This window comes from Cryptomeria japonica, chromosome 3, assembly GCF_030272615.1.
Source record: "Cryptomeria japonica chromosome 3, Sugi_1.0, whole genome shotgun sequence".
NCBI lineage: Eukaryota > Viridiplantae > Streptophyta > Pinopsida > Cupressales > Cupressaceae > Cryptomeria > Cryptomeria japonica.
The window spans coordinates 889,588,126-889,616,035 of record NC_081407.1 but is presented as its reverse complement, the minus strand read 5'-3'; the positions used below and the strand labels follow the sequence as shown (position 1 = coordinate 889,616,035).

Sequence of the window (27,910 nt, the reverse complement as noted above, 5' to 3'; positions counted from 1 at the left end):
GTTAATCTGATCACTAAAAATTAACACAGGGTATTCTGGTGTTTTGTGTCTCTTGTGTGTTTGCATTTGACTTGTTTCTAAGTTTTGTTAATCTGATCACTAAAAATTAACATGGTATCAGAGCTTTAGGTTCATTCTAAGTAATCAGATTAACAGTAAGCTTTCACCTTCAATTTGTTGTTTTATTTTCAAGATGGTGACAGGTCTGAAAGTAGAGGACAGACTTGATGGGGCTCTTAATTTTACCTCTTGGAAGGTTCATGTTCTCCTTGCCCTTGAGGAGATTGATCTATTGTAGTTTGTAGAAGATAAGGATCTGCCTGAGCCCTCAGATCCAAAAGAGTTAAAGCAGTTCAAGAAGAATGCTCTTAAGGCCAAGAAGTTCCTAATTGATTCTGTAAAGGATCGTCTTGTCCCAATCATCTCCAAGCTACCTTCAGCCAGGGAGATGTTCAAACACTTAGAGGGAATGTATGAGATCAACAACATCAGTCGGGCACTTACCCTAAGGTAGCAACTACTTCAAGTCAAGATGGGTAAGGGAGATTCAGTAATGTCTTTCTTCATGAGAATTTCAGAATTGAAGGATCAACTTAGCTCCATTGGAAATGAAGTTGTGGACAAGGACATTGTCATGATTGCACTAAATGGACTTCCTGATTCTTGGGATCCATTCATTCAAAGCATAAGATTTGAATTTCCCACATTTGATCGCCCCCGGTCTGATTGGATTCAAGAAGAATCACGCTTAGCTGCAAGAGGAATGCTCAAGGGCACTCATAGAGGTGACCATCACATGCTTACATCTCAATGTGTTAAAAGAAAGGGTGGTCATTGAAAGACAACAAACTTCAAAAGAAATAGAGATTTCAAACCTCCTGTTGTTCACGATTCAAGGAAGAAGCCAAGGGATCTTTCACGTATCCGTTGCTTCAGATGTGATAAGTTTGGATACTATGCTAAAGAAAGTCAGAATCTGCCCAAGCAAGGAGAAGCGAATCTAAATGAAGTTGCAGATTCAAAGGATATCGAAGACTTCCTCTTCATTTCTGCCTTATCCAACGATGTGCCAACTGACAGCAACACTTGGTTGATAGACAGTGGTGCATCCAGGCATATCACGGGATACCGGGAGCACCTCTCAGACTTAATGGAGAAAGAATCCAACCTTCACGTGGTAATTGGTGATGATGCTCGATATTCGGTAAGAGGTTTTGGCAATACTTCTTTAAATTTAGAGTTTGGTATCTCCTTGCATCTTAGTGATATTTTATTTGTTCCTAGAATTAAAAGAAATTTAATCACCATTTCTGCCCTAGAAGATAAAGGTCATCAAGTAGCATTTTTTGAGGGTAGAGTACTTGCATGGTCTAAGAAATCTAGTTTTAAATCTGCTCGTGTTATTGGAAATAGATATGATAGTTTGTATAAGCTTTCAGTTCACCTTGTTCAAGCACTCATTCATGAGGCTCCCGAATCTAGTGAGCTATGGCACAGAAGGCTTGGTCACCTTCACTTCCAGGCACTTCCCTCCCTTGAAAAGATGGTTAAAGGTATGCCTAAACTTAGTCATTTTCATGATGATACTTGCAAAGGTTGTGCATTAGGTAAAAACACTAAAAGTCCATTTCATAAAAGTGAAAGTAGAGCCAAGGAAAAATTAGCACTTGTTCATTCTGACTTATGTGGACCTATGTCAGTTCCTTCTCCTAGTGGATTTCTATACTATGTTACTTTTATAGATGATTCTTTCTAGAAAAACTTGGATTTACTTTCTAAGATCTAAAGAATCTGATGAAGTACTAAGTAGGTTCAAAGAATTTAAGGCTCTAGTTGAAAATATATCTAGTAAAAGGATTAAAGTGTTAAGATCTGATAATGAAGGTGAATACACCTCAAGTAGTTTTCATGACTTTTGTGTAGAGACAGGAATTAAGAGGGAGTTTTGTGTGCCCTACAATCCTCAACAAAATGGTGTGACTGGAAGGAAGAATAGAGTCATTGTTGAAGCAACTAAAGCTATGATTTATGATCAGGACTTGCAGACTTTCCTATGGGCCGAAGCATCTAAGACTGCAGTGTATATTCAGAACAGATGCCCTCATTGTGTCCTAAAGAACATGACTCCCGAAGAAGCCTTCACTAGAGTCAAACCTGATATCAGTCACCTAAGGATTTTTGGAAGTCCTGTCTATTTTCATGTGCCAAAAGAAAAGAGATCTAAGCTAGATTCATTCGGGAAGATAGGTATCCTTGTTGGATACAGTGAGTCCTCCAAAGCATTTCGTGTCTACATTCCAGGACAAAGGTACATTGAGGTAAGTAGGGATGTTGCGTTTGAAGAAAATATTGCTTTTAAGAAATCTAAAGGTTCCCTTGTCAATAATGATAGAGAAGTTAATGATAATCAAGATATGGATATTGATACTAACCCTGAGATTTAGAGGGAGTCTATTGAGCCTCCTGAACCTATTGAGCATGGTGATCCTCCCGAGCCTCTGGATCCAACTGATGGACCTAGAGATATTGCAGTTAGCAAGAAAATACCACTTTGGGTTAGAAGCACAATTCAAGAAGCATAAAAGTTTGCAGCTCCCCAAGGAACATTTAGAGAAAGCTGAAGACCTCAGAAATTCTCAAACTATGTTGCAATGATGTGCAATATAATTGAGACTGAACCATCAAGCATAGAAGAAGCTATGAACCAGCAAGCATGGAAACTAGCTATGGACGAAGAGTATCAATCCATCATCGAGAATGATGTCTGGGATATTGTGCCTAGACCCAAAGGTAAGTCTATTGTCTCTTCTAAATCGTTGTTTAAAATTAAACATGTTGTTGATGGTAGTATTGAGAAATATAAAGCTAGATTTGTAGCTCGTGGTTTTTCTCAAAAGGAAGGCATAGATTATGAAGAAACATTTGCTCTTGTTGCTAGATATACTTCTATTAGAACTACTATAACTATTGTTGCAACTAAGGGTTGGAAGTTACATCTATGGATGTAAAGACTGCTTTCCTTAATGGTGTCATTGAGGAAGAAGTCTATATTGAGCAACTAGAACGATATGAGATTCATAATAGAGAATTTCATGTATGCAGATTGAAGAAAGCTCTTTACGGCCTAAAGCAAGCTCCTCGAGCTTGGTATGAAAGAATTGACAAGTATTTGGTTAGTTTAGGGTTTTGTAAGAATGATGTTGATCCTAACCTTTACTTTAAAGTATTTAATGGTGAAATGTTAATTCTGGTTTTATATGTGGATGATTTATTTCTAACTGGTGAAGATAGTCTCATCATTAGATGTAAGAAAAAATTAGCCACTGAATTTGAAATGAAAGATCTAGGTTTAATGCATTACTTTCTAGGGTTAGAAGTATGGCAAAGATCTAATGAAATTATCCTTAGTCAAGGAAAATACACCATTGATATATTGAAAAGATTTGGTATGCTGGATTGTAAACCTATGCTTACTCCTATGGAAACTAACTTGAAAAAATTGAGTTTATCTGCAGCTAACTCTAATTTTGCAGATCCATCGGAGTACAGGCAGTTGATTGGATCCTTGATGTATCTAGTTAACACTAGACCGGATATTTGTTATGCAATGAGTGCCCTCAGCCAATTTATGAACAAGTCGAAGCATGTTCATCTTGTTGCAGCCAAGCATATCCTGAGATATTTGTGAGGCATAGTTGGCTATGGGTTGAAGTATCCAATCAACACTATCATCACCTTGGAGGGCTACTCTGATTCTTTTGGGCAGGAAGTGTAACTGATAGAAAGAGCACTTCAGGAATCTGTTTTAGTTTGGGTCCTACCGTGATCACCTAGGCCAGCAGGAAACAGTCCTTAGTTGCATTGAGTACTACAGAAGCTGAGTACATTGCATCAAGTGTGGCGTCAAGAGAAGCAGTGTCGCTGCGCAAGCTTCTTGCTGGTTTGTTTGGACAACCTTGAGAACCCACAGTCATTCATTGTGACAATCAGAATTGTATTAAAATGTCTGCTAATCCAATGTTTCATGACAAGTCAAAACATGTGGAAACTCATTATCACTATGTTTGTGATGAGGAGAAGGTTGAGGTGAAAGACCACCTCCACCCTCTACGGGCAATGCAAAGTGGATCCATCCTCTGTGGGCAATGCAAGATGGATTTCATGGAAAGTTCCATGATGTGTTATTACAATATGGTATGGTCACTAGCTATAATCCTCCCTAGCTAAGAGGGAGTGTTGAAATTAATAGCTCGATCGGATTAGTTAATTTTAATTTTAAATGACAATTAAAATTTAAAGCATATTGTAATATCTTAAAACATGGTCCTATAAGCCATATGTAACGTGATATCAGGGGGGCAAATATAACTTGTAATTCACATGATAGGTCAAGACCTATTTCATGAAACTTGTAAATGTAACGTGCTTAAGGTTATTGTATTTTGGCACCAACTTGTATCTTGACTCCTAGCTGACATGGAGAAACAAATGGTTAGAGTCTCCTATAAAGGCAATATGAACTTCATTGTGAATACACACATTCATTTTCATGGCTATTATTCAATTTGCTTTAGCAATCTAACTGGTGCGAATCTGGTCATTCGAACTGGCTTGGAGATTGAGCAAAATTATTGCATATTCTGAGCATCCAAATCTGCCACTCAGACCTGCGATTTGTGTGCCATTTTTGGGCGAGTTCAGGCAACATATTGTGCCTAGTTGATGTGCTAATTTAGTTAATCTGCTGGGCAATCTTATCTGAATCTACTGGGCGAATTTGTAGTTTGTCTTGACTGCGATCTCTCTCTCCTAGTGGCGCCAAAATCTCAGACGAGAAATCAGGTTTATACATCAGCATATCACAATGACTTGAATTAGGCAAAGTTCTGCCTTAGATTGGTGATTAATCAAATAAGTAATCCGATCTTCATTGTACTTATAATTTGGTCATGATAAGGATTTTGATCCGGATCTTTGATGCTGGGTTTTTCCTCCGAGAGGGAGGTTTTCCCAGGGTATACTGGTGTTTTGTGTCTCTTGTGTGTTTGCATTTGACTTGTTTTTGAGTTTTGTTAATCTGATCACTAAAAATTAACATAGGGTATTCTGGTGTTTTGTGTCTCTTGTGTGTTTGCATTTGACTTGTTTCTGAGTTTTGTTAATCTGATCACTAAAAATTAACAATTCATGTGTGCCAGATCTCTAATTCGCGTGTGAGGGCTATATTAGTTTGGATGGCTTTTGGTACTCTTGGTCATTTACATTCTGCAGATCCTAGGAGGTCTCCGTAGCAGTAGAGTGTTCTTTGCATTTGTGATCAAAACACCTGCAGTGTCTTCTGTAGACTATTGAGTACGATGACCATTAAGGGAGGGTGTTAAAATAATATTAATATCTATTCTATAATGGTCATCTTAGTTGTCGACTTATTGAGCTATTTAGCTTTTTTAGTTCGTTAAGTGAAACTATTGCTTCTTTATTAAAGACGCATAGTTAGCTTTTATTATTTAGCTTTTTAAGCTTTATTTAGTATTTTAAGCTTTTTAGCGTTATAGTTTTCACTTAAAATGACTAGTTCTTAGTTCAGAACGTCGTCTTGTAAACTCTTTATATACGGTTGTATATTGTTGAATAATTAATTCGATTATTTTGAGCAATCAATTTTTCATTATTTATGCATACTAAATTCTATTGAATAATACTGAAGTAATAAGCTAAGTGTGAAGAACATTTATTTATAATCTTTACAAAACTATTGCATGAAAATTAGTTAATTTCTACCCTAACAATAGTTGCTCGCAACTATTGCATGAAAATTAGGTAACAATAGTTGCTTGCATGCAAAGCAAGTTTTATTATAAAATTTAAATCACTGAATACTAAATCCAACTCAGGCAATCTTCAATTAGACTTAGGGATATCTACAAACTAACATTAGACATTCTTGAATCTCATCTAAAAATGGCTAAAATAGCCTTCTCAGAATATGTTTGTTTTCTCATAAACAATGACAGCCAAAAAATCGCGTCGGCTAAAAATGAATTTTCTAACAGTTGGCTCTAGAGGCAATTCTGCTGAAGCTTATCTGTTCAAAACATGGAAAGCCCTTTGAAGAAGCTCTGAAACTCTGACAATTTCCCTATATTATCGAATTTCACCTCTTTTTTGTTGATTCTACTCTTCAGCAAACACCAGCTGAAATCAACAACTTTGAATGCGCCAAAATTATAAGGTACATGAAAACACACCTTCTGTAAGCACAGATGAGACCTTTGACTACTGTTATTGTCTTACCTCCCTCCAAAAAGTTGCACACTGCCTCAGACTCTTCCTATATGATTTTTAGGGGAGTACCCTTCATAAACTATTTAAAAAAACCCATATAGAGTTTGAAACTTTTTACAAAACCCTGCATGCTTCAGCTTAGGTGCTCTGCAATTAATGTACTCTGGTCAGCCCAATTAATTATCTGAGTCAGTTCTTCCATTGATAACTAGTAAGCCCTTCAACTGGGCTTGTGCTTTCATAACGCCAACCAATATAGGATTGGTACAGATTTCAAATATACCCTTCAGTTTGGAGAGATATGACCCTACAAGAAGCGCTGGCCTTTCCAAGCATTATGTAATTATTAATTAATTATTTCCTGACCACCGACTAGGATTATTGTAAGTGTAACCGACTAGCATTTAAGATGAGAATGCCCGACTAGTATTTAGGATTGTCGACCAGTATTTGCTAAGTGTTAGATTATTTAAAAGTTCTGACTAGTATATAGGAGACTCTTCTTCCCTTGAAGAGTGCGATTTAGTGTTTTGCAATGTTCCCTTTTTAATAAATGCCCTAGTTTTGCTCTATTACTTCCTACCAGATCACAGTTGTGATATTAAGCTTCTGTATGTCTGATATCTGGTTATTTATATCTGACCTGATCCTCCTCGATTCTTTTCAATGCTTATATATATCAGGTTACACCCAGATATATATTAGTATATATCAGGTATACGAACTAGGGTATCACTGACTATTGATTAATACAGTTAAAACTTAAGATCTGCTAATAAATCTCATCTCAATCTGCTCATGGATCCTGAATATATATATATATGTATATGTATGTATTGCTATTAAACTTCAGAGATCTGCCCCCAAAATTTCCAATATTATTCTATTGCTTTCTTCCCCTTTCTAACTTATCTTTCATACCTTTTTATACCCAATCGCACCTTTCTTGAAGGGAGGCGACACTTCATATTAAGTCGGCCTTGTCAACATTTAATTTACTCTTAAAATTCTTGTATTTGCCTTTAGAAGGAGTCGGCCAGATAATTCCCAAAGTAGTCGGCCCTCTTGAATGCTACTGCTTTAGACCCTTTTTAATCCCACGTTGCCCCAAGAGGTCGGCCATGTTGTCTTCCTTAACAAACTTGTTCATTTGAAACACTGCTCTTCTACAGTTATAAATACTGTGCTTTAAATACTTGTTGCCTGGAATTTCCGCTCACTAAACTTATATATTTCAGCCTTAAAATACTTAACTTTGGCAATAATTGATTCCGAAAATTGTGAACTCTTACAATTTTCTTAGTAGGGATTTTTAATTGTTAAGGTGGGGGCATGACATGTTTCTTTGTAATAATCTGTTGGTGTTGTGACAGGGGCATGATAGTGGCCATCTAAATGAGACATTATATGGCATATGTAGTACTTTATTTAAGGGGAAAACTAAAATTAATTAAGGGCCCAAAAGGGAGCCCCTATAAAGGAGACACAAGCATTCAAAGCAAGGTATCCATTTTTGTCTTTGTATTGAATGCAATTTTTGAATTTGAACCTATGTTCCACCAAGTTTCCAGGATTGGGGGATGTGTTTCGAGGATGGATTTTTTTGAGGCCATTTTTTGGGACTTACCATAAAAATACATAAAATTTAAAAAATATAGGAAAATTTCAAATATCCATATAATAACATTGATAACAATTATAAGGCATTCATCATATTGACATATATTATAGAATCTTTACAACACAACAATAGAGTTTATATGAGAGTCGAACAAATTAATATTTAATTGCTTCCATAATTCATTGTCAATGTGCGTATGATATAAAATTAAAAAATAGTAACTATGTATACCAAAATGCCCAAAGGCTACAAATTTGCACTACAAATGTCAAAATGACAAAGTCACAAAAACATAGTGATAGAAAGTATGAGGTTGCCTATAACATTTACCAACACTTCATCAAAATCAAAGTAAACTCAACTTCACAATTGAATACATCTTTTGAAGGGCCTTCATTAACCCTTCTTTCACCTCTTTGTTATATCAAGGAGGCAACTTACCAACTTTTGGTGCATACCATTTGGGATTGAGAGAAAAGGCTACCATATGAAGCAAGGTGTTCATAATTTTCCACTGCTGCATCACAATGGACTTAATGTGTTGCTCGTATAATCCCAAATCAGGATCCCTATTACAAATTGCTTGCTTCATTTTTCCAAGTATGCTGCAAAATATCTCATAAATCTCTCCAAGACTAGGAGAGTCTATATCAGCATATGTAATGACATCCACAACAAGTGAAATGTAGGAGCAAATATATCTGCAAACAAAGATTTGAAAAAAGACAAGTTAGAAAATTAAAAGCAGATTTTTTTAAAATAAAATCAGCAATCAAATTTAAATTATAAATTTATTAATAAAATGAAAACCAGCAAGTTATTAAAAATAACAATTTTTTACCTTACATTGGACCATCAATCATCATTAAGAATTTTTTGTTTGATGCTTTTTCTTCCATAGTGTTTGCATTAGACCATCTCCCCCACTCTGAATTAACCATCATTAACTGTATAGCCTCTTGTACCTCAAGCATCCTCTCTAACAATATAAAATAATTGACATACCTTGTCTCCGCAGGTTTGAGGAATTCCTTCTTTGAAAATGCCTTGAAGAGAGCAAGTGAGGTGTGATGGTTGCAAATAAACATTTGAACATCTCTAGCTTCTATCACTGCATACTACACCCAATGTATCTTAGGTCTTTCAGTGCATTTTTCAACACATGAACACAAAAAGGGTCCAAAAGATGTGCTTGGAAGCACCCTCCACCATCATCCCAGCTAATTTCAATACACGTGCTGAATCAATGACCACCTGCACAACATTTGAGGGCCCAACCTCCTCTATGGAATCTCGCAAAATATGAAATTGGAATTATTCATCCTTTTGTTTCCCAAAACAATTGATAGCTCTAAGAAAATATTAGCCATTTGAACATGCGACTATGATGCCGATGTCTAATATCAGTCCCACCCATCCATGCAAATAGAACAGCTCATCCTACTCCATCTCATGTCCTCCATCACCAAACTCACCTTGGAATATTCTTTGTCAAGGAGTGTAGTGTGTAGTTTGTAAATTTATTGTAATTTCCAATTTAATGGACAAGTTATATGCAAGATGGTGTATTTTAATTTTGATATTATGACTATGACACTAATATTGCTATCTTTCTTTTACTGCAGGTAAGGAGGATGAACATGTATCAATTTCAATGTCATCTCCTTTGATTTGAATGATGTATAAGTAGTAGGATGGCCATGATCAAGTGGCACCTTGATCAGACATGTCTTTTAGACATGTCTGACCAAGATGTCACTTGGTCGTGACCCTTACTAACATTAACCAATCCATAACTAATCGGTGCTACAAACATACCTGTTAATGTATCGGTATCATTGTTAATGATAACAGTGCCTATAGACATACCCGATAATGATTCGGTATCATTGTTAATGTTAACAGTGCTTATGAACATACCCGATAATGAATCGGTATGATTGTTAATGTTTAACAGTGCTTATGAACATACCCGATAATGAATCGGTATCATTGTTAATGATAACAGTGCTTATAAACATATCCGATCATGAATCGGTATTTGTTAATTGTTACAGATATAAAACATAACCGATAATGAATCGGTATCAAAGCATATAATAATGGATCAATATAAAGTAAACAATAACAATAACGGTTAGCATTATATGCCATCGGGTTAATACCCCGATAGCATATTAATGTCGATTCATATATGAATTGACATTAACATGCTATCGGGTTAATAGCCCAATAGCATTTAGATTGACGCTTAACATAGTTAAGTAGGTCATCAATCTAATCCATCATTATCCAATATCAATATCATAATTATGATCAATGTTATAGTCTGATAAACATAAAGCATGAATGAGTAAACTAATAACAGAGTAGAGAGTTAGGAGAGTCTTATCTTGCAGAAGCTACTAATGCATTAACACTCCCTCTTAGCTTTTGGAAGATAGATAAAGTAACCTACATCACATTTCTTTTCATAATGTTAGTCTCCAAGAACATATATCATCTATACATATGATATGAAGTATCATCAGGACATAGGATACAAATATAAAACATTACTCTAAGTATGTATCACCCAACCATGTGATATAAAGGATTCATCATTTTATCATAACAAGATATCACCTAGACACGTGATATCAGTATTGCCTAAACACGCAAAACTGAGGATAAACATATGAGGATGGTTAAATTCTCATCTTATCCATATTGTGATATGTGCTCAAACATTTTATTCAAATGTTTTATCACAACACCATCATGGCACATCCATGACATACCAGAGATCCAACATGATAACTGGTTTGAGAATCATAAGATCGTCACCTTATGATGTCTGCATACAAGTGTTCATAATCTGAGAGATCGTCGCCTCTTAGATATGAACACAGGGGGAAAAACCCATAATGTCTCAACATGACAAAAGAAGTTTACATTTTCAACATCTTATTTACAAAGCAGATTACCTTTCTATCATACCTAAACCCTTTCTGAAGTGATCAACCTTCACTCTGGAAAGTGGTTTGGTCAGAATATCTGCAATTTGATCTCCTGTACTAACATATTCTAATTTGATCACATTTTTGTCTACCATGTCTCGTACATAATGGTATGGGATCTCAATATGTTTGGATCTATCATGGAATACTGGATTCACTGAAAGTTTTATGCAACTTTGATTGTCGCAATGGATGATAGTAGGTTTCATCGGATTACCAAACAATCCCACAAGCAACTTTCTAAGCCACACCGCTTCTCGGGTAGCCATGGAGGCTGCAATGTATTCGGCCTCGGTGGAACTTTGCGCTACAAAAGACTGCTTTCTGTTGATCCAGGATATCATGGTTGATCCCAAACTGAAGCAGCACCCAGAGGTGCTTTTCCGATCAATCACACTTCCAGCCCAATCTGAATCTGAGAATCCGTGTAGATTAAGATCAATTTTCTTATACTTGAGACCAAGGTTTAAGGTGCCTTGTAAATATCTCATAATGTGTTTTACTGCTACGAAGTGTATCTCCTTTGGCTCACACATAAACTGACTCAAGGCATTTACTGCATAGCAGATATCTGGTCTTGTATTTACCAGATACATAAGAGACCCAATCATTTGCCTGTATAGAGTGGGGTCAGTAGAAGGTGATTCTGCTGTTGCTTCTTTAAGTTTATGAAGATTGGTTTCCATTGGAGCGGTCATAGGTCTGCAGTTGAGCATTCCAAATCTCTTCAGAATGTCTAATGTATACTTGCCTTGGTTTAGAACAATGTTGTCAGGATTCTGCCATACTTCCAACCCTAGGAAATAATGAAGGAATCTCAAGTCCTTCATATCAAATTCTTTGGATAGCTCTTTCTTGCATTGATCTATAAGGTGATCTTCTCCAGAGATTAATAAGTCATCAACATATAAAATTATTATTAGCATATCACCTTTATTCTGTTTGTAGTAGAGATTAGGATCTGCATCATTTTTAGAGAAGCCTAGTTTTGATAGATATGTGTCAATTCTTTCATACCAGACCCTGGGAGCCTATTTGAGCCCATATAGAGCTTTCTTGAGTCTGCACACATGAGATTCTGCATGATGGATCTCAAACCCTTCAGGTTGCTCTAGGTATACTTCTTCAGATATCTCTCCATTAAGAAAAGTTGTCTTTACATCCATTTGATGTACCTTCCATCCCTTTGCTGCTGCAATGGCTAGTACAGCCCTTACTGAGGTATATCTGGCTACAAGAGCAAATGTTTCTTCATAGTCTATTCCTTCCTTTTGAGAAAATCCTCTGGCTACAAATCTTGCCTTATATTTTTCAATGCTGCCACCTGCTACATGTTTGATCTTGAAAAGCCATTTAGAAGAAACAACAGACTTCTTAGTTGGCCTAGGAACAATTTCCCATACATCATTTTTCATTATGGATTGATACTCTTCAGACATAGCATCCTTCCATACTTGATGTTTAAGGGCATCTGTCACATTGTCAGGTTCGTTTTTAGATAGATCATTCATAAGAGCAACATAGCTAGTAAATTTATTAGGTCTTTTGCTTTCTCTGAAGGTTCTAGAAGTAGCAGTAAACCTTTGAGCTTCTTCTACTGTTTTGGTGGCCCATAGTGGTCTTTTCTTGAAATTTTTAGGTGAGTTTTCATTTTCATTTTCAGTTTCATCTAGATTCTCCCTCTGAAACTCAGGGGCAGGATTTTCATCTAAGTTAGAGGTAGGTACATAGATTTCAGGTTCTATGAAGTTTTGAGCTCTTTTGAAAGCCAGGTCCTCTTCAAATATTACATCCCTACTTAGTTCAATATTTCTTTGACTAGGTACATAGATTCTGTACGCTTTGGAGGTTTCACTATAAGCAATCCTCTTTTTCCAGAAGGCTCTAGTTTTAGTCTCTTTTCTTTAGGTATATGGATATAGACAGGACATCCAAATATCCTAAGGTGGCTAATATCAGGCTTAATCTTAGTGAATACTTCCTCAGGAGTTTTGTCCTCAAGATGGGAGTGAGAGCACCTGTTCTGAATATATACAGCAGTGCTAGATGCTTCAACCCAGAGATTTGTGTTAAGGTTTTGATCTAGGATCATGGCCTTGGCAGCTTCAACTATGGTCCTATTTTTCCTTTCCGCTACCCCATTTTGTTGGGGGTTATAAGGTATAGTAAGCTCCCTCTTAATCCCATTATCTCTACAAAATTCTTTAAATGAATCTGATGTGTATTCTCCCCCATTATCGGTTCTTAGGGTCTTAACTTTGTTTCCTGAGTGGTTTTCAATTAGTGATTTAAATTCTTTAAACCTAGAGAGGATCTCTTCTGATTCTTTACTTTTCAGAAAGTAGATCCAAGTCATCCTAGAGTAGTCATCAACAAATATTACATAATACAAGAATCCCCCTAGAGAGGATACGGACATAGGTCCGCATACATCAGAATGAACTAATTCTAGAATTTTGCTAGTTTTCCTAGTACTATTTTGGAATGCACCTTTGGTATTCTTACCTAGGGCACATCCTTTGCATGCCCCTGAATGATCTTGCTTTAACTTGGGTAGACCTGTGACAAGGTTTCCCATTGAAGATAAAGCCCTAAAATTCAGATGACCTAATCTTCTATGCCAAACTTCATTTGCATTAGTGGCTTCATGGATTAGGGCTACATCGGGTTCCATGCACAGCTCATACAAATAGCCCCGTCTCTATCCAATGGTCTTTGCCTTCTTGATGGAGGAGTTCCTTGGCCAAGTCAATACTCTGTTGTCAATGAATGTCACTCTATATCCGTTATCTTCTAGTGCCGATATAGAGACTAGATTTCTTTTGATGTCGGGGGCATATAGTACTCCTTCAAGCCGCAGGGTTATGCCTGTCTTCAATTTGATGGTGCAAATTCCTATTCCTCTGACTGGATGTGTGGAGTCATCTCCGATGGTTACGTCCACATCACTCTCCTCTGTCATGGAATCAAGTACTTCTCTAAACCCAGTGATGTGCCTAGATGAACCACTGTCAATCACCCATGAGTTGATTTTGTTAGAAGATTGACTTGTGAGTGCTGAGTAGAATACGTATTTCCCGGAGTCATCTTCCCCTTTAGTCTTTCCTGCTTTGACAAATGTAGCATGTTTCTTGGTTCTTTCCGGGCATTTTGCAACAAAGTGTCCGAACTGATCACATCTGTAACATTGAATGTGAGATAAGTCCTCCTTTGAAGTTTTCTTGCCTTGACGACCTTTTCTCTTTCGAAACTGCCTTTTCTTGTTTTGCTTGGTGGAGTTGGTGTTTAGAACTTGTAGGTCTTCATCTATATTCTTGTGTTTCATTCCCATCTTGTTCAATCTTGATTCTTCTTGGAGACAGTTATCCCTTAATCTTTCAAACTTGGGATATTTGGACCTTGCACTGATGCCTTGGACGAATGTGCTCCATCCACTAGGCAACCCATCTAAAGCAATGAGTGTTAACTCTTTTGCTTTGGATCTCATAGTCCAGAGTTGCAAATTCATCTTTTAGAACTGTTATCCGCATAAAGTAGGCGTTGATTGTCTCCCCTTTGTTCATGGTGATATGATTTATTTCTCGTTTTAATGCTAGAGTTTGACTTGCATTTGATATCTCAAATGTGCTTTCAAGAGCTTTGAACATTTTATAGGCTGTCTGATGTTTTCTTATGATGGGCATTATGTTGTTTCTCACCCCATCAACTATTATTTTTATTGCCTTTTCATTTCCTTCAATCCATGTTGTTTTGTCAGGTTCATTTTCGGGTTGATCATTTTTAGTTTGAACAAACGAATCCACTTTGTTCTCCTTTAAGATCATTTGAATTCTGAATTTCCAGGCTGAAAAATCATCGCCACCTCCAAGTCTGTCTTCGAATCTGATAGCACTGGCCATTTGAAGAAATGTGATGTAGTATATAAACTTGTTCTTAAATTTGTTTCACGAAATTAAATAGCGTCAAGTTCGATCAACTTGGCTCTGATACCATGTAAATGTATTGTAATTTCCAATTTAATGGACAAGTTATATGTAGGATGGTGTATTTTAATTTTGATATTATGACTATGACACTAATATTGCTATCTTTCTTTTACTACAGGTAAGGAGGATGAACATGTATCGATTTCAATGTCATCTCCTTTGATTGGAATGATGTATAAGTAGTAGGATGGCCATGATCAAGTGGCACCTTGATCAAACATGTCTTTTAGACATGTCCGACCAAGATGTCACTTGGTCGTGACCCTTACTAACATTAACCGATCCATAACTAATCGGTGCTACAAACATACTTGTTAATGTATCGGTATCATTGTTAATGATAACAGTGCTTATAGACATACCCGATAATGAATCGGTATCATTGTTAATGTTAACAGTGCTTATGAACATACCCGATAATGAATCGGTATGATTGTTAATGTTTAACAATGCTTATGAACATACCCGATAATGAATCGGTATCATTGTTAATGATAACAGTGCTTATAAACATATCCGATCATGTATCGGTATTTGTTAATTGTTACATATATAAAACATACCCGATAATCAATCGGTATCAAAGCATATAATAATGGATCAATATAATATTATAAAGTAAACAATAACAATAACGGTTAGCATTATATGCTATCGGGTTAATAGCCCGATAGCATTTAGATTGACGCTTAACATAGTTATGTAGGTCGTCAATCTAATCCATCATTATCCAATATCAATATCATAATTATGATCAATGTTATAGTCTGATAAACATAAAGCATGAATGAGTAAACTAATAACAGAGTAGAGAGTTAGGAGAGTCTTATCTTGCAGAAGCTACTAATGCATTAACATAGTTTATGTTCTCTAGGGAGGGTGAATGAGGGACCAATGAAAGGTACATATTTGAATATTTGTTTGAAGTAAGGAGAATGTGCTACATGGAATGGGTTGGCATGGGCATATAAAAAATTGGCGATGGAAGATTCTGCCACATCTTGTGCATGCATATTGAACAAACTTTGAATTTTACCTAGCTGCTCACTGGTAATAGTCTTCCTCTAACCTCATCTACAAACATCACCACTAGCACTAGCACTGCCAACTGTAAAGAACTTATGCATAGCTGATTGTTAAATTGTGTTGGCATTGGCAACCCCTTAGACCTTGATTCCACCTCCATATGCAATCAATGACACTCTATCCTCTCATCCTCTATCTCTATACAAACCTTCACCCCTTGTATTTTATCGCCCAATAGATGACAATACACTCGTGTATCTCCCTGTAAAATCATCTTTACAAATGTGACATAACCACAATCTAGTATCCCTGAAATTTTTCTTGTTATCTTTGTGTAGAGTTTTCACAAATTGAAGAAGATTTTTGTTTAGAATTTAATGGGCCTTTTGCATAACTTTTAGAACTTTGGAAGGGCATTCAAATGGATTTCGAAGCTGTCCCACTTCACCCATACCACTCACACACCCTGATGAATCCCCAAGTTGGTTTTCATTTCTTTCTTTCTTCTATTCATGCCTACTGCTCTAATTACTACTACTCATGTTGTTTTGTTTTGTGATACAATATGCAAGTGGAATTTGGAAACTGAATGGAAAACAAAAACAAAAAATCATACATTTCATCTTTAAAACTTTGAATTTTTTTGAAAAGAAAATAACAAATGGAAGATTAGGATACCTCTTTAACTTCTCTGGCTAGTTGCTACTTCACTCATCACCTCTGCTGCTAACCAATGCTGGTTTTTCCATCTGCACTCTCAAACCTTGCTTGCATGTCTAAGTTGGCTGCAAATTATTTTTGCATGTAAAAATGAACAAAAGTTTCATATGAAGGAGTCCTTTTGTTGTGTTAGGGCTGAGAAAAGAGTGGGGGCCCAGAAAACAAATATTAAATTCTTCTTTTTAATTGGCATGTGTTTTTTTTTAAACAGCAATAAAATGTTGCAGGGACAGCCGGCCATCCCTGTGGTGTTTCCAACCTATCCCCACATATCAGGTATGGTTCCTTATTTTTTATTGATTTGGGGATGGCTAGGAAACGTCCTCAATGCTGGTAAACTTAAAAAAACCTCAGGGACACATCCCTGTGGAACATAGATTTGAATATTTAAGTACGAAACCCCTTGGCGTGTGAAATCTAGAGGATGAAATTCCTCTTGGATTCAATTCTGGATTTGAGGATGGAAATCCTGTTGTTTATGGGTGGTGATTCCCTTTGGGCCTCGCATTTGAGCTTATTGTTGGAATTATCTCAGCTGCAATGATTTATATTTGCAAGCGAATTGTTATATCAGTAATACTATGAAGGGTTTGAGGATTCTTATAGGTGCGCCCAGTTTGTATTGTCTAGTTGTATCAGTTTTTGGAACAGGATTTTGATGGCATTATGCTTTCCAGCCACTGTTGTACAAATATAAATCATAGTCGCCAGCTCTGCTATACATAATCAGCATTGTATTGACCTGCACCATATATTTTGAATGTTTTGGGGGTTGTTTCCAGCCTGCACCTATTTATTATCAGCAATTTGGACTGCCATACAGTTGTTCCGAGCCCTATGCCTCCCATTGCAGGCCATACAATAGAATTCGGGGCCTATTACAAGGGTTTCATGCATAAATTGTCATATTGGCATCCAGTTTCAAACCCATTAATTGCTGCTATAAATGTTATATTTGCTGATCATTTATTACTATCATCATTGATTGCGGCCATAAATCAGATCTATTAACATACATGATCTCAAGGGTTTTTTAATTTATTTTTCATTATTAGTTTCCAGATCTGCCTAGCTTATAATTAATTCTGAAATTTAATTTTCTGAGCAGCATTAGGGTAGGATTTAGTTTTGTATTTCTATTACCTATTTTAAGTTCTCCATAATCAGAAAATACAAAAAAAATGAATATATGTCCAAGGTTCCTGATTGGGCACATTACGAAAACCTTGATGATGCTACCTAAAATATTACATTGTCTCTGGTGTTTGTTACCATAGTCACATAGTCTAATGTTTCCAAACATTCTATGCATCTACTTAAACAAAAATTTAAAACTGATATGTAATGAGATCTATATTTGGTTTAATTTTTTGCTGAATTTATATGGACTGTTTTCTTACAGAGCCCAAAAAGGGAAGAAAGTACTTGTTGGGATAGGGGGTGGACATTACGTTCCTCGGCATATGGATATTGTGCGGTGAGTAATAAATTTATTAGGGCTGTATATTGTTTTGAGTAATATTTTAAATGATTAAGCAACATGAAATTCAAACTCATAGAAGTTGGAAATGTTCCTAAAGAAATTATTTGCATAAACTACTCTCAGAGAGCACACATGCAATCATGTATAAGCTGCTACAGAGAAGTGTGATGATACTCGAATTTTTACACTGGCATTGATAATTAGTTTATTGATTGACTTACACTGAAAATTTCAAAATTATTCAATATTTATAATATTAAAGTGTCATGTCCCCTCTTTAGCTCTGTCTAGCAGAGACATGTGAGTTAGCCTATTATGGAGTCTTGTAGGTTGGCAATGGTGGATAGAGACTCAGTCAGGATATTCAGTGTTTGGATTTGGTGTTTCTGGCAGTAGTAGACCAGTTTGGAGTAGTTCCTTGATTTTAGGAGGCAGTTCCTACTTTTTAGGAGGTTGTGACAGCGTCCAGGGTTGGGGTTCCATGAGACCATTCCTTCGTTTCAGTTTGAGGAGATTTGGGTGTGTTTCCTAGTTTCTAGGAGCATCCCTAGATTTTAGGGATGAGATTGCCAGTTGATCCATGATTTCCGACATCAGTCACAGACAGGTGACAGGTTCCGTTTCAAACTTTTGGAGTCATTTGAGCCTCCTGCAGCTATTTGGGTTATATTTTTAATATATTTAAATATTTCCTAAGTTAGCATTTAATTAATTAAATAAGGCTATGTTTATAGCCATTTTGGAGTAATAAGGGGTTTTTGGCTTCATCTGGTTGCATATGCCCATGTGTTATAGCTCGTTGGAAAGGTCTTGAACTTTTCTAAATGTTTCCCATTTGTCAGGGACCCTTTTGATGAACGGAATTCTTTTATATTAAAAAAGTGGCGTTTTCTCTATACTTGGCGACTAAAAATGAGAAATAAGACTTTATAAGCCTAAGCGCACTTTTCATACACTTTTAGGGTTCGAGCTAGAGGGAAGGAGTTATAAGGAGATGGTAACCTAATTATCAAGTATCTTTTACACATTTCATCTTTGATTTGGAGAATTTGCTCTGGAGAGCGATTCAGCATCTAGGACGGAAACCCCAGGGTCTTGCCTATCTGGGACGTAGCCCCCAGCACAGTGGTTATTTGGTTCTTGCATTCAGTTTTCAGTGCCTTAGAGTTGGTACAACATCTTTTCTGGAGGATTCAGTGAACAGAGTTAGGGTTCAGCGTGGAGATTGGGGTTTTCAGCTTGGCATCACCTAATAGCCGTACGGCTGTACTTTGCGGCCATTTCTCTTCCCATGTGAAGCTATGTAAGAGCTTTGGATCTTTTTCGCAGCCTCCTTCTTGATTACAGTATTCACTCTTCATCCAGGTTGGACTCATTGTTATTGTAATCTTCTTGGAATTGTTTGGAATCACTATCTAGATAATTATTTGATTTAAATAATCAGAAATCTGCTTGATACAATTTCAATTTGGCTGTGTATGAACATTTATTTCCAGTACTCTTTTCATGTACTTGTTCTTCAATTATTACTTGCTGAAAAACTATCAAAAAAACAAAAATAAACAAACCTTCTGCAACTTCTGTCTTTTCTCTAAAACCATCAAAGGAAACACAGGAAAATATAGTTTATTAATTTAAAAACTACAGCAGATCAGCAAGGGGATCCATCAGGGATCTTTCATAAAGAACAATGGAGGCCATAGAAATTTACACTTTGGTTTGTATAGGCCTAGGGAGTAGATTAGCAAAAGTTATGAAGATTTTCAGTGATATATGAAGCTCAGGCTGAATGTACAAGGTTGAATAACATAGCATATGCTAAATTGTTTTATATCTTTTACCATTTGTGCAACATTAGATTAGGCTCATGATGGAAGCTGTGTCATCTTTGGGTGGATTGTGTGTAATTTCAATCAAATAATTTTGCCTTTAAAAACTTTTCTTGTAAGGAAAAAGACCCTCAGAAGTACATTTGTTTAGAAATCTTGAGTAAAACTGAAACCAAGCTCCCATAAGTGAAATATCTTTGTCATAGCTCCAAGAGCTAAAGAAAATTAATGGTTTGAGGAAAAAGTTATGCCTTATCTTTATTTATAAGTGCAGCAAGAGTTACAAAACTCTTAAGCACAGGAATGGGATTCAGGAATGCTTGGTAAATGAAAGAGAATCAGCTTGTTACCCAATAAAAACTCCAGATTTAAAAATTACATTGAATTTTTAAAATTCTGAATGTTCTTTATATTTTTTATTTTTTTCAAATTTGGAGATTTTGTCAATTTTAGTTATGCCCTTAAGTTCTTGTTGAGTGCCTAAGTTTTTGCTCTGTGTTTCATGGAGTTTTGGGACAGGATATGCATTTCAGGGAGTGCAAAAAGTTGTCAAATTTTGGGCATGTCTTATATATATTTGAAAATTACAAATAAACTAAAATAAAATTATAAATAAGGAAGCTGGAATTAAATAACATCCACGATCCAACATTGAATGACATTACAAAGGACTGTTATTCAAATATCATTATTCCATCATACCAATGAGCATCCATGACATCGAACTTTAGAAATCAAGATTAGAGCTGCAATATGATCATTGATCTTTGATAACTCATTATCTCAGAAGTCACAAATCTGAAGCTCAAAAGCCACTTTCCCCAGGTGAGCAGGAACATGCTCTGATACCACTTGTAATGTCCCCTAATAGGCTTAGACCTGATTAACCATAATTAATCTATTTCTATACATTTTGACTTAAAACTAACTTGAGTAGGAGACAGATTTATCTAAACATGAATCAAATCAGTGTTATCATAGTCTTCTTCCTGATATTGAATTGATAATTCAACTTGATTTATAGTCCCATATTTATTTGTTCATTCAAATTACTATTTCTGTATATATTATGTTTATTTATTTTTCAGATAGTATTATACTATATGTTTTCCTGCAGAGTAGTTCTTATAAAATATTATAGTAATTATAATCATTATATTATTTTCTATAATAATATTATTTTTAAATTCTGTATAAGAACATTATCATGCTTCATATATTAAGCATTCATATTAAGCACATCCCCATGCATACCACCCAAAACAAGGATGTTACTGCCTGTAACCTAATAACGGTTCTGATCTGATCGATAGCTGCCAATAATATATATTTCCTCTTTTTATTTTATATCCCCCCTTTAGAATTGTTATCACAACATTATTTTTCACCACCCTCCCCTACCCGGATGAGTATCGATTCTTATTAATATATTTGGTATGGAACGGTTGCACCCTTGAGACTGAGAATAGTCAGGTACTTCCCTTAACCGTATCTCTTCATAAATATTTGTTATTGTCCAATATGAACATAACTATAAGTTATTAATTGCTGAATATGTCTCAATGTCTTAACTGATGTTTGTTTGATAACATCATCCTATTTAAACTGATCGGATTTGCTTAATGATTTATATATTATTAATGTCGATGTCTTCTTGATTACTGCTGGATGATATTGGTGCTGATCGCTGTTTTTCAACATTTCTTTCATGACACCCGAGTTGTTGATAATAGTGTGACCATATAGTTCGATTCTCTGTCCATAATTATTTGATGGGTTTTGTTGATTGTCTTAAAACGTCCTTGGAGACTATGAATTGATATAGGACAAGAAGTATCGCTAAGTCTTTCATACCATCCACCCAAGTACTTCTCAAACTTAAAGGATGACAAATACTAAATAACATCAATATCGTTTTCACCAGTCATTGCTAGATTAGCGCCAAAATATGCATCACTACCTTCGATATCATAGTTATCTTTTCATATTCGTGCTTCTCTTTCGGACTGAATCCTTAACATACTGTAGTCCCTTTCCTTACGACTTGTTTCTTTGATAACGGAAGAAATATAGAACATAAGATGTAAGATTATAAGATAAAAATACACTATAAGGTTCATCACATTAATAATAAATATTAATTAAAAAATAATATCTAATAAATAGATATGTAATAATTTCAAATAATCTTTTGTTTGATAATTATCATATTGATTAATAATAATTACTTTATTTAGGTTATATATATATAACGATCAAGGAGGGGACATGACAGTCTGCCCTTCCCGAAATTGCTTGTCCTCAAGCAATTGACAATTTTCTCAATTGAGTCATCTCCCAATAAAAACCAAAGTTCCCAAACTCGCCGCGAGTCAAGCGAGTTTGCCGAGTTGGTGAGTCGAGCCAAGCTCGGCGAGTTTTGACAACTCGTGACTCGGACTTGGACTCGGACTCGGCGAATTTTGCTCATAACTCGCCGAGTCCGAGTCCAAGTCCGAGTCATGAGTTGTCAAAACTCGCGTCGCGGCATGTCAGACATGGCAGACAGAGAAGCTGAGGCTGTGGCTATGGCAAAGGAGGAGGATAAAGCACGATTCGGCACAGGGACAACTGATGTTGATCATTGTGGCACCTCACAGGCGGAGACTATGGCTACTTAGTCATCCAGGACCTACCTTAGACGCCTTTGTATGAGGCATACAGATTACTCTGAGGCTGAGGCTGAGGATGAGCTAGAGCTTCTATTTGATGATGTTATAGTATCTTTAAGCTTTATTCAATAATGGGTGCATGAAACAAGTTTTAAATCATTAAAAATCTCTAAATTTCAAGAGTTTTTTTTATTTTGCCGAGTCATTGCCCAGTCATAGCCAAGTCATGAGTTTGGGAACTTTGATAAAAATACAAAGTATACATAAGCATATATAAAGAAATAGAGCATATATGAAGTACACACACAATACATGTAAGGTAATGAGGCATGAAGCCTAAATACATTTAGTACACATGAAGCATGAGGTATTAAGAGTATGTAAGACATGGATGTCATGAATTAATACACACGAAATCATTTAAACACACGTAAGGCTTGAACTATACATGGAAGTCTTGAAGCATAGACAAAAGTAATACTTGTAGCAATATTCACAAATACACGTAAGATATGAGGCATACATGTCACATGGGGGTGCAAGGCATGTATATGAAACACACACAGAGTAAATACTCTATGTACAAACCCAATACATCAAGCATACACATGAACACATAAGACATGAGTCATACACATGAAACACATGTAGTACATAAAGTATGGAGTATACACTTGATTTCATTTAATTAACATGAAGTTCACCATGAATTCACTTAAGTCATAGAGCATACAAGCACGAAATACATACACAAGCACACATATGAATCATATGAGTCATCCACAAGAATACACTTAAGGCATGAATCATTCACAAGGCACGCAGACATATAAATGCACGCAAGGCATGAAGTGCTCATGTCGGGTATGAAGCAATAAATACATGGAAGACAAGTAAGCATGAAGCAATACACTTAAATACATATCAGACATGTAGTGCAAGAAAAACATGAAGTGTACACAAGGTATGAAGTAGCACACATGTAAACATGAAGTAGTATTCATAAGGCATTGTAGCGTGAGGGAGCATCCATGTAAAGCACAAAGTAATATACCAATACACCGAGGCATGAAATATGCACATAAGACATGTAAGGCCTGAAGCAGTACACAGATATATGTAGGGTACAAAGCATATATAATAAATGGAACATGCTGAAGACACATCAGTTATGAGGCACGCATAAAGACACAAGGCATACATGCTGAAAGCATATCAAACATGAAGTAATCACATGAATACACGTAGTATATAAGTAAAGAGTACATGAACCCTACATTAGGAAGGTGCAAGATGTAATCATGCCCAAAACATGACAGCATTAAACAATCTCATAATCATTAAGACATGCATGTATATGATGGAGCAATTAGGTTGAAGATAGCATAGTGGCAAAAATCGTTTAGGGAAAAAATCGGCAAACCAAAAGTATAAGATTTTTTGAAAAAATCGGGAAAAAGTCGGATTTAAAAATTAAAAAAAAATAATAGAAAAAGAGACAAAATCTATTTTTTAAAATTATTTCAGGGCATTTCCATAGCATAGAGATATAAAGAGCAAATAAAATAGAGTTTAACCTGTGAATTGTAGAAAATAATTTTTTGTTGTTTATATTCATATTACTGATTACATAGGCAAATAATCAGTTAACTTTTTAAGAGGGCAGTCACCAAATACACCAAATAGTTGTCTAAGTGTTAACTAAGTCTATGAAGTAACTGAGATCAAAAGTTAACAGACAAATTGTAAAAGTAAGTCCTTTTGAAGTGATCCAAGAATTTCATTGTGATTGAGGCATGGAGTTTTGTAGGGCTAATTCAATATTTTAGAAAGCTTATCAAATCATATTCCACAATTACAATGCTTTTTATCATAGTAACAAAAATCATTTGGGGAAAAAATCGGCAAACCAAAAGTATAAGATTTTTTGAAAAAATGGATAAGAAAATGGATTTTAAAAAATCATAAAAATTTGTAGAAAAATAGACACAAACTACTTTTTTTTTAAAACTTAAGGGTATTTCCATAGCATAGAGATATAGAGAGTAAATAAAATAGAGTTTAACCCATGAATTGTAGAAAATAGATTTTGTTGTTTATATTCATGTTGCTGATTACATAGGCAAATATTCATTTAACTTTTTAAAAGGGCAGTCACCAAATACACCAAATAGTTGTCTAAGTCCGAGATCAAAGATTAGCTAAGTCTATGAAGTAGCTAAGATCAAAATTTATCAAACTGAGATCCAACTATTGTTAGGAATTTAGTAAAAGTGGAAGCCATTTTGAAGTGATCCAAGACTTTCAGTGTGATTGAGGCAAGGAGTTTTCTAGGGGTATTAGCTAAGTCTATGAAGTAGCTGAGATCCAAATTTATCAGACAGAGATCCAACCATTGCTAGGAATTTAGTAAAAGTGGAAGCCATTTTGAAGTGATCCAAGACTTTCATTGTGATTGAGAACATGGAGTTTAACCCATGAATTGTAGAAAATAGATTTTTGTTGTTTATATTCATATTGCTGATTTCATAGGCAAAAATTCATTTCACTTTTTAAAAGGGCAGTCGCCAAATACACTAAATAGTTGTCTAAGTCTGAAATCAAAGATTAGCTAAGTCTATGAAGTAGCTGAGATCAAAATTTATCAGACAGAGATCCAACAATCGTTAGGAGTTTAGTAAAAGTGGAAGCCATTTTGAAGTGATCCAAGACTTTCATTGTGATTGAGGCAAGGAGTTTTCTAGGGGTAGTTCAATATTTGAGAAAGCTTATCAAATTTGCAATGCTTTATATTCCCTAATGGCAATTGGTAAGTCTTTTATATTTGGTAGAATTCAACAAAAGGCATTTGTTTAGCTGAAGTAAAAGATTAGCAAGCCACTGGTTTTGGCAATACCTAGCTTGCAGCTACTATTTTAGGTAGAGACAAATTTTAATGATTGTGTTGGAGGCTCTTTTATTACAACTATGTAAGCTTGTTTGCTGTCATTCAGATTTATTTCGGGAGCACTTTAGATACATTGCTCACATAATGAATTGTATGTCTTTGTTTGAGCAAAAATTAACTATATCAATTATAAATTAAAAATCATATATCTATATCTACATAAATGAAATATGTCTTTGAACGTTTAGTGTTGTGGTAGAAAACCTCCATTGGTGAGATAGCCACCAAGGTTCAAACCCCTACTAGGCCATTGAGCTCGTGGGCTTTCTACCTTTGTTGGGTTGTTGAGCTTGTGGGTTTGAACAAGTGCGGGGAATGATGAACCCCGCGAAAATAGACAAAATAACAAACTTTTTCAACGTTGATTCCACATTGACTCTAATTTTGTCTCAGACCAACCCTATTTCTAAGCAATTCAGTAATTTCATGCATTTTTCTAGGGTTTTGCAAGTTTTTGCAATGATTTTTTCACTTTTTTGCCATTTTTGGGGTTCTTAACATTATTTTAACATGATTTAAATGCAAGAAATCTTTGAAAATTGGGTCAACACTTGGTCAGTGATTTTTTCATGAATCGCTATTTTTTCGGGGAATAAATCAGCTAGCTCCAAGATTCAGGATTAATTGGGTATAATTGCGATTTTTTGTAAACTATTGCTTCATTGGAAGATACATCAGGCATATAGTAAACACATAGATATCTGCAAACCATGAGTATACACTTGAGAGAAATAAACATAAGGTACATGAATACACTTAAAGCATGAAGTATACACTTAAGGCAATAAGTGTTGAGACATGGACCAGCTAGGACTCGAACCTAGGACCTTCCATACGCTGTTGGAGTGCTCTACCACTGAGCTACTGGCCCTTCTTGGACCAGTCCATTGTTGGTCCGGGTGTGGCTTATTTCCAACACCAACACCCCCCCTTAAGCCGCACCTCTCGTGTGCTTGGGGCTCCTAGCCTAGACCTGGCTCTGATACCATGTTGAGACATGGACTAGCTAGGACTCGAAGCTAGGACCTTCCATACGTTGTTGGAGTGCTCTACCACTGAGCTATTGGCCCCTCTTGGACCAGTCCATCATTGGTTCGGGTGTGGCTTATTTCCAACACCAACACCCCCCCTTTAAGCCACACCTCTCGTGTGCTTGGGGCTCCTAGCTTGGACCTGGCTTTGATACCATGTTGAGACATGGACCAGCTAGGACTCGAACCTAAGACCTTCCATATGCTGCTGGAGTGCTCTACCATTGAGCTACTGGCCCTTCTTGGACTAGTCCATCCTCGGTCCGGGTGTGGCTTATTTCCAACACCAACACCCCCCCTTAAGCCATACCTCTCGTGTGCTTGGGGCTCCTAGCCTAGACCTGGCTCTGATACCATGTTGAGACATGGACCAACTAGGACTTGAACCTAGGACCTTCCATACGCTGTTGGAGTGCTCTACCATTGAGCTACTAGCCCCTCTTGGACCAGTCCATCGTTGGTTCGGGTGTAGCTTATTTCCAACACCAACAATAAGTACACATGTAAAACATGAAGTATACACATAGGACATAGAGAATACGCAGAGTGTACTTAAGGCAAGAAGCAAACACATGAAGTTAACATTGTAATATCCCTCTTCCTAGATGGCTCTTGTTTTGTCCTAAGTCACAATTCCTTAACTATCAAGAAAGGTTAAAGGAAAGGATCTTCTTATCTTCTTGAAATAAATAACCTGCAATACAGTTAGAAGGTAGATTTCTGATTACAACATATAAATGACTACCAGTCATGAAAGATAAATGAAAGAGAAAAGAAAGGGAATTAACTATGATTGAAAGAATTGCAACTAAAGAATTACTATAATAGAATTTGGTTAGTTATGGAAATAAAAGGTTCTGATCTATAATTAAAAGAACTCCATTTGCCTTGATAGGGTGTATTATCATACGGTTCTCCCAGGTCAAGACATACAGTGAGGGTGTCTTAGTGATGGTTCTCCCTCAAGAAGGACCATGAGGGTGTCTTAGAGAGGGTTCTCCCTCAAGAAACACAGTGAGGGTGTCTTAGAGACAGTTCTCCCTCAAGAAAGACCATGAGGGTGTCTTAGAGAGGGTTCTCCCTCAAGAAACACAGTGAGGGTGTCTTAGAGACAGTTCTCCCTCAAGAAAGACCATGAGGGTGTCTTAGAGACGGTTCTCCCTCAGGAAACACAGCGAGGGTGTCTTAATGACGGTTCTCCCTCAAGACATACAGTGAGGGTGTCTTAGAGACCGTTCTCCCTCAGACTGTAATCAGCATTTTGAATTCTTTATCAGCACTTTTAATTTACTGTATGTGTTCAAATTGTTATTAATTATCTGTTACCAGTCA

At 36.1% G+C, this 27,910-nt stretch overlaps 1 protein-coding gene across 7 annotated transcripts in view; it reads left to right on the top strand.

Annotated features, from left to right (window-relative positions):
• LOC131059757 (D-aminoacyl-tRNA deacylase) overlaps positions 1–27,910 on the top strand; it is a 220,881-nt gene that overhangs the window by 145,730 nt on the left and 47,241 nt on the right. For 5 of the 7 annotated variants that reach the window (XM_057992795.2, XM_057992797.2, XM_057992792.2 and 2 more), the window contains one exon: positions 18,040–18,114. The exons of the other annotated variants lie outside the window; for them this stretch is intronic. In XM_057992795.2, the coding sequence (XP_057848778.2) occupies positions 18,040–18,114 (75 nt within the window). The remainder of the gene's footprint in view (positions 1–18,039; positions 18,115–27,910) is intronic. 7 annotated transcript variants of the gene reach the window in all.